The following is a 20,288-nucleotide window of genomic DNA, read 5'->3' as shown; positions in this document are numbered from 1 at the left end:
GTTTTAATGTGCCTGGTTAGCTCAGTCCAGTCTCCCACTTGAAGAGTTGTGTGTTTGATCCTGACGTTATGGGAACATACTTTTCCCCCATCTTCAATAAATTTATTATGAAGAGACCGTTCACATTCGGTCTCATAATAAAGCATGTGCGGGAGAACCTATGGATGCTTATTTTCATTTCCCCTGCATCTCCAGACAGTGGAAAATCCTGCGCTCCTCATTCAGGGGAATCCAATCTCACACTTTTTTCAGAGGGGCAAGTCACAGACTCTTCTGAATGTCCTTCAGAACTTTTCAAAGTAAAAGCTTTCAATTAATGCGCCATAAAGCATTGCTGCAAAAAACATTATTGCACTTTTATTTTGTAGTCACCTAAGAGGAAGTGATTATGTGAGTAACTGTTGCTGTCGTGAGATCTAAGTATTTTTTTACCCCCCATTATCAAAGTAATCTTGCCGCCAGTTTCGGCCCGTGAGCCACCTATTTCCAACCACTGCCTTAGTTTCAGTACTCAGTAATCAAACACTAAACCTGTACCTTTATCCTCATCTCACAGACAGTCTTTTACTTTGAGAGTACGTACATTAAATTAAAACATATGAGCTATGATGTCTTCATCATTCAGTGTTTTTTATTTAATAATTGAGGTTTTTCATTTAAGATTTGAATATCTTGTGATACAATTGCAATGATGCATCCTCTGATTCCCATAGTTGCTGTCATGATGGATTTACAATAGTCAAAATATTTTATATTTTGACTATTCTTAGTTGAGAAGAAACCTGAAAGATGAGAAAGTATTCACCTAAAATCTGAGCATACTAACCTTCTATTTTAAATTTTATTGTTACAGCAACAAGTTAAAATAGTAAAGTAAGAACACATCTTCACTAATTTCAAACATAAATGATCATGTTATTTACTGTATATTATTATTTTTTGTATTTCTTTGCCAGATTGGAAACGGAGAAACTCTCATTGCAGTTTCAACGTGGGCCTCATGTTTGACATGGTGACGGTTTCTGGGTGGTTTCTTATGCTCACTTTACAAAGCAGGTGCCTTTTCACGTATGTCCTGAAGGTTTGGTCTCGTAGTCCGTAGACAATGGGACTAACAAACCGTGGCAGGATCTGGACAATGACATAACAGGCAAAGCGTATGTCCAGGAGCTGGTTGGGCAATAAGTAGAGCAGACCTTCTTCAAACATGGGTCTCACATAAGTAAGCATACACAACAGCAACTGAAAGCCATGCAGCAGGATAGTGTTTCTGGCTTTTCTAATGTCTGCAGTCGCTTCCTTGGCAGCAAACAGAATCCTGAAGTAAGTGTATACGAGTGTGAGCCAAACCAGGACGAGACAAACAATGTGTGAAGCGTCCCTCTTCTTCAGGCTGTAAGGGCTTCTGAACACGTAATCTCTGGCACATAAAACTGAAGAGTGAAAAAACTGCAGCGGCTCTGTGGCCAGGAGGATGAAGAGATCTGGTAGGATAGAGAATGCACTCGCAACCCAGATCAAACCGATCAGGATGCAGGTTTTCTTAATGGTGCAGATCTGTCCGTGACGGAGGGGGATGCAGATGGCGATGTAGCACTCGACCGCCATGCCAGCCAGGTTCAGTGGGGTGTTGAGGGTGGTGAGGATGGTGATGATCAGCAGGATGAGGCAGAACGGTACACTGATTGTGTAAAGGGCGTAGCTGATGATGTGGAGAAGAGTGGACAGGAACAGCTGCATCATGTCATTTATCACCAGGTGGATGAACAGAATGTAACGAGGGTTTGAGTTGAAGATCTGGAGGATGAAATTAGTTTTAATTTAGTAGTTTTGGCATTGTAGATGATTCAATTCATTTTAATTTGTTGCTTTTTCAAACTCTCATTTTTCAGTTTTGTGTTTCAGCAAAGCACACTATGTATTCTGCAATAACTGATTCACATCACGTCACATTAAACAATAATATTAGTGTTACATGCTAATGATTATAGCATGTTTATTGCCTTTCAGAGGTGAAAGCTTTCTGTAAGTAACAGCGCATATGAAATTTGGTAAGGTCTAGTCTAGATGATATTTAATGTATTTAATGGGGATGCACCGAATGTTCGGCCGCTGAAAATTAATCGGCCGAAAATTGCAAAAATAGCACTTTTGGTGTTCGGCCTAATAAATCAAAAGACCGATTAAATTTTATCGAACAACTACGTTGACATGTCTGCACCTTTGGAGGTGTTTTGTTTAATTATCTAATTAGAGCTCGACATTTCTGGATTATAAAATTCTTTATTCTAAAAATCTAAAATTTTTAGATTTTTTTTTGAGCTGTAATCATCAAGATTAAAACAAAAGAAAGGCTTGAAATATTTCACTTTATATGTAATGAATCTAGAATATATAAGAAGGGTTCACTTTCTGAAATAAATTACGATATATAAATTTTTAGATGCACCTGTACATGTGTTTTTGCGTCATAAAGTAATATTTTGTCTTTATTATGCTAATAATTTGCTTCAGGTTAATACAATTCTTTTATAACCTGCTATCCAGGTATTCTCTTCTGCTGACTCCTGATTCTCATTTTCTACTCGCACACATTATACTGTTGTACTGCAAAAACAAAAGCGGATGTCAGACCTGGTGCTTTCTGAAGGTGTGGACCAGAGTACCATTGATGTAATTGATAGAGATGCAGAGAGCTGTGACAATCACATTCTTGGTCACAGCCGTGGTGAAGGTGTCCCGCTGATTCCAAGTTACAGTTGAAGTGCCGTTGATGGATGAAAAGTTCATGTCTAAAATGGCTAAATCATGTCTGAAATAAATCATCTTCTAGATTATTGTGTGTCCTTCAAGCTTAAACATTATTTATCAACATGAAAATAAAATAAGGAAAATGGATGCATGGAATAAATCATTCTCCACTAAATCTTAACATTTCTAACACAATTTGCAATTTACTGCCTCTTTGTGGAGTATGTTGTGGAGAATGTGCCAAACTGTTCAACTATTTCTTAAACTTTATAAGCTATTTTAGTGCACATGGTACAGCTGTACCCGATGTTTACTTTGTCTGAGATTGAGCATAATCCCCTTCGAGGAATCACTACCACTGTGAGGAAACTGTATGCATCACTGACTATTACAGAAACTTCTTTTCATTACACTCAGGGCAGAAGCAAAAATTCAGCAGTATGTGTCAATAATTAAGAGAAAAATATACATAATGCATATAACATACAATCATATAACATGATATTCAATAACACAGTAATTTGCGGCCTATACAGTATCAGTCAGTGAAAGCAGTAAGCATGTCTGTACCTACCCATCCAAACGTCACATAGCACCAGTCTGTTGTGGGTGTCGATGCAAAGATCTGTTTATATGTGTTGATAGAAGACATTTGGGATTATGGTTGCCCATATTTTGTGTGTGTGTGTGTGTGTGTGTGTGTGTGTGTGTTTAAAGGAATAGTTTCACATTTTGGAAATATGCTCTTTTGTTTTTTGTTGTTTTTGTTTTTTGCAAGAATAACATGATTTTATGCAGTTTTTATGCCTTAAGTGCGGGGCTAGAGTCAGGATGTGGTTGGCCTGGCTTTAACATGAAGCAGTAGGAAACCTCTATGATGGCTCTGTCCAAAGTGGGGGAAAAAATGGGCCTACCAAAACTAGGAATGCACTGAATGTTTGGCCACTGAAATGAATCGCCTGAAAATAGCAAAAATAGGTTCATCATTGTTCGGCCTAATACGTCGGAACAGAGCAGTTAGAGATAAAGAGAATGATTATATTCATGATGTTTATTTCTTAAAGGGAAAAGTTTTATTTTCCTGTTGTTGTTATTTAGACTGATAAAATTTTACCGAACAACTACGTTGACATGTTGGCATTGTGGAAGCATTTAAAAGTGTGTCTGAAAAAAATCGCCTTTTGCTGACGCTGTTCTGCTGAATTGTCTCCTAACAAATCCACTCCATCTGTGACTAACTTGGTAACTGAAACAGCCCAGTGCGAGCTGACAGGCAGGTTAGCGACTTTATCCTGTCAGTTTCTCTCTTTACAAAGACAAGTGTTGCAGTATGACAGTCCTGCCTGAAGAGAGGCTGTGAAGTCTTCATTTTACGCGTTACGAGAACCACATGCAACATTATTTATCAAATTGGATCGGACTTGATGAATTTAGTGCGAGGATACACGTGTGACAACATCCCGTTTTCAAAATAATGTTTCTATACAGGATGGAAATAAGATTAATTGGATTATATTCACAGAAAGTATATATTACATGTGTCCATTAAAAGTAAATGGTACATGTACTTTACTTTACCGGACCCTCTCGGGCCTCGGACCTCCCCCACCATAGTCTCTCCAAATCCTGTGGAAACACTGAGTAAAAAGCACATTTTGACAATTTTATTTATGCAGTGGTAAAAAAAAAAAAAGCTAATTAAAAGGCAAAAAATGTTTATGTACTTGTACAGTTTTCGGACACGGAGCAACATTAGCATTTAGTCGTGGAGTCGTGTAACCTGGCAAAAAACACAAATACAGTATTCAGGAGTTTCAGGAAACCCAGGATGTCATGATCAGAAGTATTTATACTTACTTATTTATAAGTCCGGTCAGGGATGGTATCAGCATCGCAGAGTGAGAACACACTTTCCTCCAGAAGCGATTTCTCATTTGTCCCTATCAACAGGACAACATTGCCGTTTTCTGATCTTACACCACTATTCTTAAGGTGTGGTTAGGGTCAGACAACTTCGTAAAGTTTGGGTGAAAATTATTACTTCGTTAAGGTTAGGGAACCTTTGCCATACATACACCACATGGTTACGGTTAGGAAACAGATGTGGTCATGGTTAAAAGGAACTGAGACTTTCTCCCGCGTTAAAGTCCGACATTTTGGTTGACCCATCCCTTCACCCCGACCACCTACTGGAGTCTGTGGCTCCATAAGAACGTCGCCTAACGTCCTCCTTAATAATTACTACAGCCACAACAGGCCTTAGTCAGTTGAATGTTGTCTTTAGGAATTTGCTGAAACGACTAATGTTCGTTTTTCTTTAGAGACACTCTCTACTGGCCAGGACAAAAAATACCAATGAGCTTCTGTAATGGGAGCCTGCTAGGCTGTGGTGTGTGTAAACCTCACTCCTTGATGCCAGAAGAGACGGGCTAGCGACAGATGCTAGCGCCTTGGGTTTTAACTTGTCCACCTGTCACGCCTGAGTTTCCAAGTTCGAGTCCACATTTCGCAAACTGTGATGAGGGGCCTGATAACCGTGGGTAGAGAAGACTGCATGTTACAGAGCACTTCTTGTTTCTATTGATTTGTCCAGAGATTGTGTCTAGCTGCGTGCTAATTAAGCATGAAAGAGCAAAATGAAGATATAGCCAGAGCAAATGCTTCAATTCCCAAACAGGATGACTCCTTATCTGGCGTAAATGAGGATCAGGCACTCCAGCAGCTGGAAGTCCATCTGTCTCAGTTCCTCAACACAAAGCAAGTAAAGAGGGTTCGTGTTACACAGCAATTTAGTTAGGAAAGACATAATAGCAGGGAATTCAAGCAGGGGTCATTTGTACATGAAAAAACACGAAGCGTAGATTTCCTGGCCAGTTCCACAAAACCTCCTTTGTGTTGAGGAATTGTAATTTCTAAGTTTGGGAAATTGCATATAATTACAGGAGGAAGCATCACTTCTTTCTATTTGGTTACTGTGCTAATAGTGACAAAACTGCTGATTTCTTTGCATACGACAGGCTATGCCTGGCTCTGCCATCCCTTCACACAAAGCAACCTAAGTTCCTGTTCTCATCTGTGACACCACGATGGTGGAACGAGCTACCACACACCGTCAGAGCAGGGCGTCCCTCTCTAACTTCAAGAAGCTCCCAAGAACACTTTCTCTTATAACACCTCTAACCTCTAACATGCACTTCCTGTGCTCTTCTTTTATCCCCTTACAATTCTCTTGGATTGATTTCACGTTTTTTAAACTGTCCCTTCTTTCCCTAAGTATTTACCCCATTGATGCGGTACGTGCTATTAGCTCTAGTATCTATTGTCAGTTGTAGATCTTGTGCTGTATTGAATGTCTGTTGATGCTTGTATGTTGTTCCTCAAATGTAAGTCGCTTTGAATAAAAGCGTCTGCTAAATGGGCAAATTTAATGTAAATGTAATATTTAAAATATTGCAATATAAAGCCAACTTTAAGTCATTGTAAAATGTTTCATATAATAATCAATACTTCTATTCAGAGAGCAAATCCAAACTAAAGACATCGTAAGGCCAGACTATGAAAAGCACGTGGCTGAATGAGGTTGTATATAAATGGAAAACTGATAAAAATAAATAAAACCACTTAATTTTGATTAAACAATACATATTTTAATTGAAACATGACTTTAATAAAGAAGCACTAACTTAAACAGATGTATAAGACAATACAATATTTACTAACAACTATTTCATTGCAATGAAAACACTGTGACAGAGTTAAAAAAAAACAGGTGAAACAGGGTTTTTCTGTACATTCTTCTTTAAACCTTAATGGGAGACCTACTGGTTATAATTAAATTTGTCTAATTCCTCCAGATTCATGATCCCTATAGATGCTACTGACTATGATGATCCCCTGACTTTTCCTATAGCTCCACTATGATGTTTACTTTAGCAATTTTTGCAAAATAGTTGAGACTAATGGATGAATTTATGTAATTTGGTACCTAAAACCTGCCAGGTTGAGCCCCTGGCTTTTCAAGTTAAAGTTTGGTTTTAGAATGAAATATCTCGACAACTATTGGATGGGTCGCCGTCCAATAGGATTAACATGATCTAGATGAGTTAAGTTTAAAAACTTTGTCCTCTGTGGCATTCACAACTGGAAAATTTTGTTCAAGGATCTAACTTTGTTTTGCTTCAGTCCATGGTTTGATGCTTGCTCTCACTGTACACAGCAGATACTTTTTCAGATGCTGCCTAAATGTCTTGTCTCGTAGCCCGTACACAATGGGACTGAGAAACCGGGGAAGGATCTGGATGATAATATAACAAACAAAGACTACATTTACATAATGTGTAGGAAACCAGTTCACCAGAGCGCTTTTTAACATAGGGGCAATATAGGTTAGCATACACAACAGTAACTGAAAGCCATGGAGCAGGATTGTATTCCTGGCCTTCTTTGCGTCTCCACCAGATGATTTAGCTGCTTTAGCTTCTTTAGCAGCAAAGAAGATCTTGAAGTAAGTGTAGAAGAGAGTGAGCCAAACACAAATTAGGTAGATTATGTAGGATATATCCCTCTTTTTCATATGTATAGGGTGCCGGAACACATTATCCCTTTCACAAAAAATTGTGGAGTAAAAGAACTGTATAGGCTCTGTTGCCAGAATAATACACACATCTGGTAGGGTTGAGGCTGCACTCATGGCCCAAATCCAACCAATCACAATATATGTTCTTTTGATGGTATACAACTGAGTGTGTCGCAGCGGTAAACAAATAGCAATGTAGCACTCCACTGCCATGACAGCTAAATTTAAAGGAGTGTTGAGGGTGGTGAAGACAGCTAAAGTTATAATAAGGCAACACAGGGAAACATTAATTTGGTAGAAGATGTAACTTAAGACAAACAGGCTGATTGTTGTAGTGAGCTGGATCATATCGTTCACCACCAGGTGGATGAATAGGATGTAACGAGGATTCATATAAAATATCTGAAAGAGAGGAGGAGAAGAAGAAATGAAAGGTCAGTTAAACATCACTTTATTCCATCCGTTGGCACGTCAGACCATATTGGCTTAGAAAACAATATGGCAAGCAACGACAAACAGGATGGCCACATGACAAATCCTAATTGGCAGAGTAATTTCCTCTAAGCGCAGGCAGACACAAGTGGTTTTCTTGCTACTGGTTTATTGGAAGTCTTCGCTCCAAATCCACATGAAAACTAAATACTGAGAAAAGATAAAAAAACATGTTGGCTTAACATAAACAATAACATCCACAGCACGTGGGATAACATTTACCTAAGTAAAATACAGACAAACAAATTTCCTCTGTCGCTGCATGCTACAAAGAAGAGGAAGTCTTTGAGTCTTCAGAGGTAAACTTAAAACCGCTCATACCAGAGTCTGCTGCAACCTTTCCACATGAGCAGACAAAAATGTCCGTGCTCTCTGCTTGCCGGCCGGAGTAGCTCAGCAGCTCCATTCATGCGAGAGCAACCCAACGAGACTTGTTCATGACTTCAAAATAAAAGTATAAATAACAAATGCAAATTTAATAGAAAATGTGATAAAATAAAACAAATCTAATTTCAACAATTACATTCAGTTCCACAAATTCAAAAAGGTCATTTCAAATCATTCAGACAGAAATGTCCTATTATGTCTTGGTTTCCGTGCATTTTTCTAGACAAAAATATACCTTATTAAAAAGCCAGCTAAACATATCCCCTTCACTTTTCTTTAACTGAACTTTGCTCACACACAATGCAACACAAAATAAAATTGCTTCTGAACAACATCAAGATCATCACAATCACAAACCTCTGCCCTCTCAATAAATTAAACTGTAGTAGAAGACAGCTGTCCAGTTGTCATAGTTTTCTGCTAATAATTATAACTGACATTTGAATAATATCAACAATAATGACCGTGTTAGTAAGGAGAAACAGTAGTAAAGTATTCTGACCTGGTGTTTTCTGAAGGTGTGAATAAGGGTGCCATTGATATAGTTGATGATGAGGCCAAGAGCCAGAATGATCACATTTTTGACCACAGATGTGCTGAAAGAGTCTCGATAACTCTGTACACTTGACACACTTAAACCATTAGATGAGGAATTCATGGAAATGATCTGATGATCCTGCAAGCCTCTGTTACAGAGCAACATGTAAACATATTTAAATGTTAAACCAAGCAATACCTTGGTTAACAACGTGAGGAATTATTCACAGAAATATAGTAAATCTAAATCCAATAAATGTATCTTTCCTGTTAAAGTAAGAAAAACATTCATCCAGAAATATATCCTTCCAGAAATGTAACTGTGATATTTGTGTAGGTCTTCAATGTTTCACAAAGATAATAATTCTTTTTACTGTAGTAGAAGTCACATTTTTAGCAGAACAGCTTATTTAAAAATGAGACAGCTAAACTTTCTCAACAAGCAACAGATCATTTAAATGAAAGTGAAAAATGTAATTTCCTTTTCTAAATGCAAAATTTTTAACACATTTTAAATAAGATCAACACATTTTTAAAAATAAAGAAATTACATCATGTTCAGACAACACCAAACAACATAATGAAATACTGCACTTAATGTTGCAGTTCTACAGTATAGCACCAAAGACTTTCCTACCTACCTCAGAAAGTACACTTGAGTGAAATGAGTCTGAACTCAGTGGAGGATGTTTATATCAAGCAGGATGATGCACGAGTTCTGCAGAATGTAAGAGGTGATTCCAGCTGTGTAGAGTACGGGGCCTGTTCTCTTTAGGTGATTGGACCACGGCCTGTCAGTCAAATAAAAATATAATGAAGGAACCTCATCTGCAAGTGTGTCATAATTATGCATATTTAGACAAATACAGTCAATGGTGTGTAGTAAGATATATTAGGAATAAAAACAAAACAACACAAATGTTTAATTCAAATATAAATTTTATTAAGACAAGCTAACTAAAACAGATGTATAAGACAATAAACTATTTTCTTACAATAATTTAATTTAATTTAAAAACTCAAACCTCAATGGGAGACCTACCATTATGAATAAATAAATAAAACAAATAATGTCTTATTCCTCCAGAGTGAAGTCAGTGTAAATTACAGTGTAAACTTTCTACTTATTTGTGAGTTTATGCAACCACATTTCAAAATTGGTTAGGACTCTGTATTCTGTGAAGGTTCTCAGTCATCCAGGTCATAGTTATCCAACGAAGGCTGAAGTCAAGGGCAACTTGACCCTTGACCTCAACCTTCGCTGGATGACTCTGTATTCTCAGTCGAGCCTTGTAATTACACATGCACACAAGCGAAAAAGGGGAATTCTACCTGTAATTTAATGATAAAATGGTAAAGGTGTACTCACTTTTGTGAGATACTGTATATACTTCCTGAAAGTGTTTTCTTGTATGTCAAAATTGTGTTCCTGGCTTACTTAGCACAATGTACAACCACAGCTTTATGGCATTTTTTAAAGGCACCCCATTGGAGATTTTTTGTAAACAAACAAAAGTTTACATGTTTACATTCAGTGTTAAATTTGGTGTGTATCCTTGAGTTCTAATAAATGTGTTGAATGCATACCCAAGTATTTCACATTTTGCATTGTTTACATGCATGTTTACTTGTTGGTAGTCTTTCTTCTTCCCTGCCTTTTATGGCACATTGCTTGTTTCATGGTGCATTACTGCCACCTATAGATCAGTGAAATGGTAGGAAACCACGGGCAGAAACTTGTATCTTGTCACCTGCGTGCACATGTATGTGCATGTGTGTCCTCGTGGGTGAGCACGAAACAAACAAAACAGGGGCCCAATTATAAAAAACCTCCATGGTGCTACTAGAGGTAAAAAAAAAACACAGAACTCCACAGGTTACAGTGATTTTGTCCAAACAGACAAATAATAAACATTTCATGATTATGGTTACATTACTGAACAACAAATACCAAAGTTAATTTATTTTCATTAAACCAAAGTTTAGTTCAAACATTGAACGGGAACACTCATAACCTCAATCAGTCTGAAGTTACAAAAATGACTAGGGCCACATACAGTATCTCACAAAAGTGAGGACACCCCTACTCATACTTCAATATATCTTTTCATGTGACAACTCTGATACAATGTAAAGTGAGTGTGCAGCTTGTATAACGGTGTAAATTTGCTGTCCCCTCAAAATAACACATCACACAGCCATTAATGTCAAAACCGCTGGCAACAAAAGTGAGTACACAGTTAAGTGAAAATGTCCACATTGGGCCCAGTTAGCCATTTTCACTCCCCAGTGTCATGTGACTCGTTAGTGTTACAAGGTCACAGGTGTGAGCAGGTGAGTTAAATTTAGAATTATCGCTCTCACACTCCCTCATACTGGTCACTGGAAGTTCAACATGGCACCTCATGGCAAAGAACTCGCTGAGGATCTGAAAAAAATAATTGCTGCTCTACATAAAGATGGCCGAGGCTATAAGAAGATTGCCAAGACCCTGAAACTGAGCTGCAGCACAGTGGCCAAGACCATACAACGGTTTTACAGGCTCTACTCAGAACAGGCCTCACCATGGTCGACCAAAGAAGTTGAGTGCACGTACTCAGCGTCATATCCAGAGGTTGTCTTTGGGAAATAGACGTATGAGTGCTGCCAGCATTGCTGCAGAGGTTAAAGTGGTGGGGGGTCAGCCTGTCAGTGCTCAGACCATACGCTGCACACTGCATCAAACTGGTCTGCAAGGCTGTCGTCCCAGAAGGAAGCCTCTTCTAAAGATGATGTACTCGTGTGTGTGAGATATTGTAACTATTTTTCTCTCGTGTGTTATGAGTTGTCATACGTTTCATTTCACAACTGAGATCCATATACATCAAGGCACAGGCGAAAGTACGTTCGTTGTTTAGGACACCTGGTATAAGGATGTTTAATCACAAATCATTAACATTTGTATTTGGTTGTTTGAGTGGAGCTGAGATGAGTTTACATATTTTGTGTTCATCTACAACAATATTGTGGAAACTTTCACTCACAGCATGCACTATGTACATTACAATTCTGAGTTAGGATTTTCACAAATGTTTTAACAGTTTGAGAAACCTGTAGTTTAAATGTTTAAGCATTAAAGACCTAATTATAGTCTTTATTTGGTTGCTTACTGCATTCTAAATCTGCACAACAGGTAACTTTTCAGGTACTTTCTGAAAGTATTGTCTCGTATGCCATAGATCATCGGACTAATAGATCGTGGCAGGACTTGTACAATAACATAGTAAGCAAAGAGGGAGTCTGTATAATCCTTAGGGAACCATTGTTGCAGAACATCTAATAACTGGGGGCCTACATATGTTGTCATACACAGCAGCAGCTGAAACCCGTGGAGGAGGATAGTGTTTCTGGCTTTTTTAGCATCTTTGCTAGCTGTTTTTGCAGTGAACAGGATCTTGAAGTAAGTGTAAAAGATAGTGATCCAAACTATAACTAGAAACACTGAATAAGTGATATCTCTCTTCTTGATGATGATGGGATTTGGGAAGACGGTTTGTCTGAGGCAGAACACCTGGGAGTGAAAGAAGCCCAGTGGCTGTGTGGCCAAAGTGATGAACAGATCAGGAAGAACAGACAGCATGGTTGTCACCCAGATTAAACCAATCAGCATTAACGTTCTCTTGATGGTGCAGATCTGCACGTGGCGAAGGGGAACGCAGATGGCGATGTAGCACTCCACCGCCATGCAAGCCAGGTTCAGAGGGCTGTTTTCAGTGGTGAGAAGCGCAATCAAGATAAAGACGCAACAGATGGAGACATTTATTTTATAGATGGTGTAGCTGATGACAAACAGCATGACAGACAGCATCATTTGGATCGTGTCGTTGACCACCAGGTGAATGAAGAGGATGTACCGAGGATTCATGTAGAAGATCTAGAGGGTGGAACCAAAGCACATTGGCAGATTTTAGATTGATGTTTGTGTTGATTTTTCACAATTTACAGTTTTAATTAACTAGTAATGGTAAAATACTATTCTATAGTCACTAGGAACTATTTTAACTATTCTTCGAAGATCACCCCACTGTTGGACTAATTTAGCCTGACCTGGCTTCATTTCTACCAAAAATCTAAAGTAAAAAACATATTACTGTGTCATTAAAGAAATATCAGACCTGGTGTTTGCGGAAGGTGTGAATGAGGCTTGCATTGATGTAGTTGATGGAGATCCCGATAACCACGACAATCACATTCTTGGTCACAGCTTTAGTTAAGGAGTCTGGAGACCGACCAACCACAGTCCCATTGACAGATGATACGTTCATCTCATGAAAGCTGTAGTTTAGCCTAACATAACAAAAACATAACATATATACTTATTGGACCAAATATATGAGCAACACTTATTATAGTACAATTGAACAATATCTGTTTTAGAATTAATTCTTTGGAAGATAAACAGTTTGAACAAAACACCAATCTGACATATTTCAAATGAATGATACAGCATCACAATTTATTTTTTTGCAAATTTATATTTGCAAATATTTCTAATTCCATTTTACCCATCTCAAAAGAATCAACATTTAACAGTAGATTGTATTAACCAACAGTCATCAACCCTCCTGATTTATTATGGATCTACAAAACAAATCAATGGTAAAGCATGTTGAAGTGAGAACATTTACATTCTTGGTTAAGTATTTTTTTTCTTTTAATGACTTTAAGTCCGAGAGAGAGGAGGACGTTGTTATCAAAAATATTATCTTACAGTAGCATCACTAGGGGAAATGCGTACATTCAAACTTTACACAACACATGTATTTCAATCATTATGTTTTCATGAATCACTTATATAATGAGGTGCAGTCTGGGTTTTACACATATAGAGACTGGATCATGATAATTTCCAGATATCTGTCTTTCAGTCATATGTCTTGATAATATATTTATAATACAGGCATGCTTAAACAAAAAAGAATGCATAAAATAAAGCTACCTTCAACAGTATAATAATGGTAGTGTTGTAAATGTTATTTATTTATACCAATGTATCTGTTTGAGTCAGCAGGCTGTCACAACAGCTGAACAAATGTTTGAGTGTAAAATCAACAGTTTCACATTAAAACTGCTTTGTTCGATTAACTCCAACTTAAAAAATTAAACTGTAAACAAAACCTTGTAGCAGAGAGTTAGGTTTCACCTGGTGCATCATTTGGATAAAATAGGAGAAAAAAACACTACTGACTAGTGATCAAAATGGAGTATTTTTCTATTACCTGTATAACAATGTATTACAATAATGTAATTTTGCATGTGTACTTTACAATATCAAAAGCTTTGAAAAGTAGTCATTAACATTTTAATCAATCAAATCATCTGAAGAAACTAGACACAGCTGGACACGGTAGAATCTGTGTGTCAAATTCAAATTTGTGAAGGTTAATTCTGCATAGACATTTTCAGGGATAACGGCAGATACAGAAGAACTAACCTCCAGCAGAAGATCAGAGCGTCAATCTAAAATATACAAATCTATATTTTATTTGCTGAAATTGACATTAAAGCTCAGGAGATAAAAGTGTAATAATGGAATAAAACAGCATGACAACATAGTGTATATTTTTGGAAAGAGGCTAATCATTCAGTTAGATGATCAGATGAAGTAGTTTTTATCAACACAGCAACCTCAGTAGCTTTAAAAATGTAAATGAGGAAATTGATACATATCAAATAGGAAAAGCTTTGCAACAGAATCAATGACATTCAACAATCATTGGAGAAACAAACCATCACTAACAGGCCTGTGTACACATTACCCACATGTCTCAAACAACAGACCTGCTTACTTTCAGTGATAAACAGAACACATATACTGTAAATAAAATCAGTTGGAATTTAAAAGCAATGATAAAGGGACATGGGATAAGTGATAAACGTTTATCAGAGTTTGTAAAACTTTTATATTTTTAGATATATAACAGCAGTGTACAGTAGGTGGTTCTCACCTTAGTTGATGTGTTTGCACAAGGCCACCAACATAATGACTCCAGGAAATCTCTGACTTTATATTTGCTGTGTTAAACACACATCTCAGCGTTCAGGGAGGTGTCTGCATGTTAAGGTGTTTCATGCTGGGGATATATGCGCCTACATTTGTGTCTCAAATTAGAAGTATGATTTTGTGTGTGTGTGTGTGTGTGTATGTATGTTTGTGTGTGTGCATGTAAGTCTGTGTGTGTGTTTTACTATTGCGGATGTGCACTTCCATCACTTTTTCACATACAGTAATACCATCCCTGGATCCCCAAACATCAGGGTTTAATAAACTGAGCTTTTCCACTCAGGTTGGTACAAACTGAAAATATGCATAAAAACAAGTGGCTGGAAAGTACAGTGACATCACATGCATGATTATCCCTATAACTTTATTTTTGTCATTATTTGCTGTGACTTAACCAAGCAGGAACTTCTAGGTCTGAAAAGTGAAGCCAATATGGAAGTGCATTAAACCTGCATTATTCTTAATGGCCAGCAGGGGGCGACTCCACCGGTTGCATAAAGAAGTCTAAATAAACTATGCAATAAATCTTATACCATTGGAAAGCTTGTTCATGTCCCTTTTTAAGTGGTGCCACATTTGTAAGGAACATGCAGAGCAATGCCAAGCACCTTTTCTTTGCTGTTGACTTTTCTTTGGTGGATTGGATGATTGAAGTCTGAAGAAACAAGACAAATTGGCAATTAAACAATTTATCCATTTAACAAACAGGAGAGTCAGTAGCGAGCAGCCACAACAGCCTCCTCCTTATGCTGGTCACCAGCCTAATGTGTTTCTGGTTTCAAGCCTTCTTCAATACAACATGATGGTCATTTAGTAAATTATGGTCCCATTATGAGGAAAATAGTAGATAAAGCAGGGATATGCTTTAAGGTGTGGCTATCTTATGACTGACATGTTGCTACCACAACAACCATTCATGCCTACCGATGCTTATCCCTCCGCAGCTTCATCCTCTCGTCCAAAAATGGTCACTTCTGGTTCCGAAAAAACACGATGGCGAACTTGAGGCTTAAAAGCGGTTGTCCACCAACCACCTCTGAAATACAGTCTATGGACTTGCCTGACTTAATGAAGCCATCCCTGAGATTACTCCCTGTAATTCTTCACAGCTTCTCCAGCTAGCAGCAGCTTGCTAACGTCCATGAACATGTCTGTTGACCTCTGACAGTTGAATGTCCCTTGAATATCGTTGTTTCTCGTTGTTTTTCTTTTATAAAATTAAGCTTGCACTCATGGAATCCAAAATGAATGCAGAAATGTACTTGTCCAACTTAGAAGCATGGACCTAAATACAAAATAAAAAATCTATTTAACTAAAATATGGATGTACATAATAAGTTAATTTGTAATTTAAAAAGTAATTTTAATTAACTGAAAGTACAGCTCCAACCTAGAACAACAACATTCACAACATCAATTGAACTGAAATTGAAAATGTGACTAGTTAAGTAACTTGAATATTCCTCTGATGTGTTGAGCTGAGTGTCACATATAAGTGCAGCAGCAATGTGATTGGTTGTCACACGCTTTGTTTCCTAAGTGAGATTCGTATGCAGCAAGCAGCGGTAGATTGCATGGGATTTAGAACACTAGATATTACGATATTTAAACAGTTTAATTGGTTTAATTTCATACATATTAGTTATTCGTGACCATTCTTGTAGTTATTGTATTTTGCACATTGTACAGTCGTTTCTCAGAAATGCTGAATCACTTACTGACATACTGTGCAGCTTCAGCCTGTATTTTTTCATGCAGAAAGACATTTCTGTGTTTGGATTTACACAAATGTTTAATAGTGAGTGTACCGCTGGACTCTATACTGTCTGCATGTTACTTGGTCAAATTAACTCAATAGTGTAAATAGTGTTGCTTACGGTATGCTGACTTTACACAACAGATACCTTTTCAAGTACTTCCTGAAAGTATTGTCTCGAATTCCATAGATAATTGAGCTAATAGATCGTGGCAGGATCTGTACTATAATATAGGAAGCAAAGAGGGAGTCTGTGTAATTCTCAGGGAACCATTGCTGCAGAGCATCTTTCAGCTGCGGGGTCGCATATGAAGCCATACACAGCAGCAGCTGAAACCCGTGGAGGAGGATAGTGTTTCTTGCTTTTTTAGCATCTTTGCTAGCTGTTTTTGCAGTGAACAGGATCTTGAAGTAAGTGTAAAAGATAGTGATCCAAACTATAACTAGAAACACTGAATATGTGATATCTCGCTTCTTGATGATGATGGGATTTGGGAAGACGGTTTGTCTGAGGCAGAACACCTGGGAGTGAAAGAAGCCCAGTGGCTGTGTGGCCAAAGTGATGAACAGATCAGGAAGAACAGACAGCATGGTTGTCACCCAGATTAAACCAATCAGCATTAACGTTCTCTTGATGGTGCAGATCTGCACGTGGCGAAGGGGAACGCAGATGGCGATGTAGCACTCCACCGCCATGCAAGCCAGGTTCAGAGGGCTGTTTTCAGTGGTGAAAAGCGCAATCAGGATGAAGACGCAACAGATGGAGACATTTATTTTATAGAAGATGTAGCTGATGACAAACATGATGACGGTCAGTGTCACCTGGACCATGTCGTTGAACACCAGGTGAATGAAGAGGATGTAGCGAGGATTCATGTAGAAGATCTGGAAGGTGGGAAGACAAGCACACAGGAGGAAGAAAAGGTTTGAACCATCAGGTGCTCAAAAGTTAAATGGGACAGTCCAACCACTCAGTTTGCCAGTTGTCAATCATTTACATTCAACAGCTAACTACCTAGCTAGCTGCTAAACAACTTGAACTCATTCAAGTCTTGATTTTGATTTAAAGTATTTGCTTCTAGCCTCATTCCAGACCTTTGAATTGCTATCCACATCTTTATTTTGTGCAGTAGTGCTGTGTCCATTGATGTCTGGTTGGACAAATAATCCACCAATCAGAGCTTTTTAGGTGGGATTAGGAATGGGGATGTCATCTTCCTGTCTCTTGCTAGCTACCATCAATAAGACAAAATTGCCACAGAAATGGCAACAAGCACAGATAAGGTTGATGAAGCTGTACAGGTTACAGATACGATCGACTTACAAAAATAACAATATTAAAACTAGGGATGCACCGAATGTTCGGCAACCGGAGTTAATCGGCTGAAAATATCAAAAAAAGCTCTTTTGGTGTTCGGCCTAATACGTCAAAAGACAAGATAACAATTGCGTTGACATGTCGGCAGTGTGGAAGCATTTAAAAGGGTCAGAGAAAGACGCAAAATTCGCCGTTTGCAGATACAGTTCTGCTGAATTGTCTCCTAGCACATCCACTACATCTGTGGCTGACTTCTTAGAAAAGGCAACAAAAACGGTCTGACCCGCTTTGAGTGTTTCTGTCACTCGCTTGTTTGTGAGAAGGCGATTAAGCTAGCCGCACCTAAATTTGGAGTCACATGTATTCAAGCCTCGGTTTCTGTCTTTACAAAGAGTGTTGCAGTATGAGTCCTATCTGAAGAGAGGCTATGAAGTCTTCATGAATTTAGCGCGAGGATAAACATGTGACAACGTTCGGTTTTGGATTATATTCCCAGAAAGTGTAAAACATGTTACATGTGTCCATTAAAAGTAAATGGACACATGTAATTTGCTTTACCGGACCCTCTCGGGCCTCAGACCCACCCACGATACTCTCTCCAAATCAAGTAAAAAGCACATTTTGACTATTTAATTTATGCAATGGTAAAAAAAAGGCAAAATAAATGGAAGAAATGTAAAAAACCTTGTTCAGTATTTGGGAAAGTTTTCCATCATATTCAGTTTCAAAGAATAATTTTGTTTCATGCCTAATTAAAACTCTAAAAAACAAAAGGTTATTGTAATGAAAAGCATTAGGTTAAGTTCTTCTAGTGACCGCTTCTGTAGCTTTCATGTTGACTGAAAGATGCACTATGAATACATCAATTTACTGATTTGGACAAAACGAAGCAAAATATTCCCACATCCCCTACAAGACAAGAAATCTGCTAATATGAACATGATGTAAAGCTGAAATAATGACATAAAAGGACATGACATTTCATTCTGATCATCAGGTTACTCACCTCCAGCCAGACTCGATGGATTGTTCACATTCAGATTTCTGACTGAACCAAACCCCCAAAAATTCAAAAGAACTCTAGACCTAAAGAATGTCTCTTTTCAAACCAATGTGAGATTCTTAAAAGACAGTACTTCCACATTTGCCAACAGTTTCCTACAGAGCTGCTGACCATTTCTTGAGTCAAAGGATTACCAGACCTGGTGTTTGCAGAAGGTGTGAATGAGGCCTGCATTGATGCAGTTGATGGAGATCCCGAGCACCACGACAATCACATTCTTGGTCACAGCTTTAGAGAAGGAGTCTCGATACTCGATAACCATCGTCACATTGGCAGATGAGGCGTTCATCATCTTGAAAACTGAAAAGGAAAAGATGAGAGGAAGAATAGCAAGTAAGTAAGTAGGTACATATTTACAGGATTATAGACAACAACAGGTTACCTTATAAGACTCTGATTTTATAAGGCACCCCCTTTTTCAAAACCTATTTTTGAATAACTCTAAAGATCAAAAACACTTTCAGGTAAGTAAAGACAGAAGAAAAATAAAAGTATAGGACCTTTTTTAGGGAAAGTTGCTTTTTACATAATTACGTTAGTAATACTGAAAAAGACATAGGTTTGAATGCTTACTTGAGATTTGATTACTGAAATAACAGAAAAATATTTAGGCCAGCCTTCCACTTTATCATAAAAATCAAAGAAATCTGTGAGAATAACATTTTAAAATTGTGTTATGTAAGCAACATACAGTAAACATGATAACCTGTAGCCTGCTCGTATTTCTCAATCAATTTTACGATCTTAAAGAGTATCAGCGCTAACTGGTAGATTGTTGTTTTTAAACAACCATGATCAACTAATTCATCAACATATGATTATATTTTCATCTACAGCAATGAAAGGGAGACCGAGACAATGACGGGAGGAGTGATAACCAATCAGTGCCTTGAAAACCTTTTTTACTAGTCATTAATTTCTACTTCATAATCTAATACTAAAAGCGTGGAGAATAGACTTACACACAAGGTAGAAAGCTTTTATATATTTTTTATCTTCTCTCTTCTCTCCTCTTAGATTATTTGAAAGACAACGTTGGACACTGTTGCTGTAACACGTTTTTATGAATAATCCTTTATAAGGCCACTCAAAAACAACAACACCAAACACAAGTCCTTACCTCAGCCAGAAGATCATAACTTTAAAACTAAAAATCAGTATATTACTCTTTCACCGTACCCTTTCCAAACCTATTAAATGTTCATGTTAAAACTGAGCACAAATCCCCAAATAAAGTGTAGTTCTTTAAACAGTCCTGTGTCATAAATATTTTTGTAGGATCAGCCTAAGAGTCATTTCTTTCAAACTGTCCATGTTTACATTTGGAGCAAAGTTCTTGTTACATTGAACAGATTTAAAACTGTG

At 37.7% G+C, this 20,288-nt stretch overlaps 4 protein-coding genes across 4 annotated transcripts; all 4 read right to left on the bottom strand.

The window, feature by feature from the left end:
* Positions 1-975: 975 nt before the first annotated feature.
* On the bottom strand, positions 976-2,790 carry LOC119885800 (odorant receptor 131-2-like). The gene is made up of 2 exons (XM_038696027.1): positions 2,635-2,790; positions 976-1,797 (listed from the first exon to the last, which is right to left on the bottom strand). Exons 1-2 carry the CDS (start codon positions 2,788-2,790, stop codon positions 976-978), a joined length of 978 nt encoding a protein of 325 aa, XP_038551955.1.
* A 2,647-nt stretch (positions 2,791-5,437) lies between these two features.
* On the bottom strand, positions 5,438-8,864 carry LOC119885799 (odorant receptor 131-2-like). The gene is made up of 3 exons (XM_038696026.1): positions 8,709-8,864; positions 6,959-7,729; positions 5,438-5,497 (listed from the first exon to the last, which is right to left on the bottom strand). The coding sequence occupies exons 1-3, from the start codon at positions 8,862-8,864 to the stop codon at positions 5,438-5,440; spliced, it is 987 nt and encodes a 328-aa protein (XP_038551954.1).
* A 3,024-nt stretch (positions 8,865-11,888) lies between these two features.
* LOC119885798 (odorant receptor 131-2-like) lies at positions 11,889-13,047 on the bottom strand. Its single transcript, XM_038696025.1, has 2 exons — positions 12,898-13,047; positions 11,889-12,656 (listed from the first exon to the last, which is right to left on the bottom strand). The coding sequence occupies exons 1-2, from the start codon at positions 13,045-13,047 to the stop codon at positions 11,889-11,891; spliced, it is 918 nt and encodes a 305-aa protein (XP_038551953.1).
* A 3,612-nt stretch (positions 13,048-16,659) lies between these two features.
* LOC119886968 (odorant receptor 131-2-like) lies at positions 16,660-19,212 on the bottom strand. Its single transcript, XM_038697985.1, has 2 exons — positions 19,063-19,212; positions 16,660-17,427 (listed from the first exon to the last, which is right to left on the bottom strand). The coding sequence occupies exons 1-2, from the start codon at positions 19,210-19,212 to the stop codon at positions 16,660-16,662; spliced, it is 918 nt and encodes a 305-aa protein (XP_038553913.1).
* Positions 19,213-20,288: the final 1,076 nt, after the last annotated feature.

The sequence above is a fragment of the Micropterus salmoides genome, unplaced genomic scaffold (genome assembly GCF_014851395.1).
Source record: "Micropterus salmoides isolate LMB-PRFRI ecotype aquatic unplaced genomic scaffold, ASM1485139v1 Ms_hic_scaffold_4, whole genome shotgun sequence".
In the NCBI taxonomy this organism is placed as follows: domain Eukaryota; kingdom Metazoa; phylum Chordata; class Actinopteri; order Centrarchiformes; family Centrarchidae; genus Micropterus; species Micropterus salmoides.
Note: the sequence above shows the minus strand (reverse complement) of the source record. Positions and strands in the feature narration are given on the sequence as shown.

Excerpts from the sequence above, each read along its gene's own strand:
- LOC119885800 (XM_038696027.1), bottom strand. The coding sequence starts at position 2,790 with ATGAACTTTTCATCCATCAACGGCACTTCAACTGTAACTTGGAATCAG. Across the intron at positions 1,798-2,634 it reads ACACCTTCAGAAAGCACCAG|ATCTTCAACTCAAACCCTCG; the intron begins GTCTGACATCCG and ends TTCATCCTCCAG.
- LOC119885799 (XM_038696026.1), bottom strand. The coding sequence starts at position 8,864 with ATGAATTCCTCATCTAATGGTTTAAGTGTGTCAAGTGTACAGAGTTAT. Across the intron at positions 7,730-8,708 it reads ACACCTTCAGAAAACACCAG|ATATTTTATATGAATCCTCG; the intron begins GTCAGAATACTT and ends CCTCTCTTTCAG. Across the intron at positions 5,498-6,958 it reads AAAAGTATCTGCTGTGTACA|GAACTGAGACAGATGGACTT; the intron begins GTGAGAGCAAGC and ends CTTTGTGTTGAG.
- LOC119885798 (XM_038696025.1), bottom strand. The coding sequence starts at position 13,047 with ATGAACGTATCATCTGTCAATGGGACTGTGGTTGGTCGGTCTCCAGAC. Across the intron at positions 12,657-12,897 it reads ACACCTTCCGCAAACACCAG|ATCTTCTACATGAATCCTCG; the intron begins GTCTGATATTTC and ends TCCACCCTCTAG.
- LOC119886968 (XM_038697985.1), bottom strand. The coding sequence starts at position 19,212 with ATGAACGCCTCATCTGCCAATGTGACGATGGTTATCGAGTATCGAGAC. Across the intron at positions 17,428-19,062 it reads ACACCTTCTGCAAACACCAG|ATCTTCTACATGAATCCTCG; the intron begins GTCTGGTAATCC and ends CCCACCTTCCAG.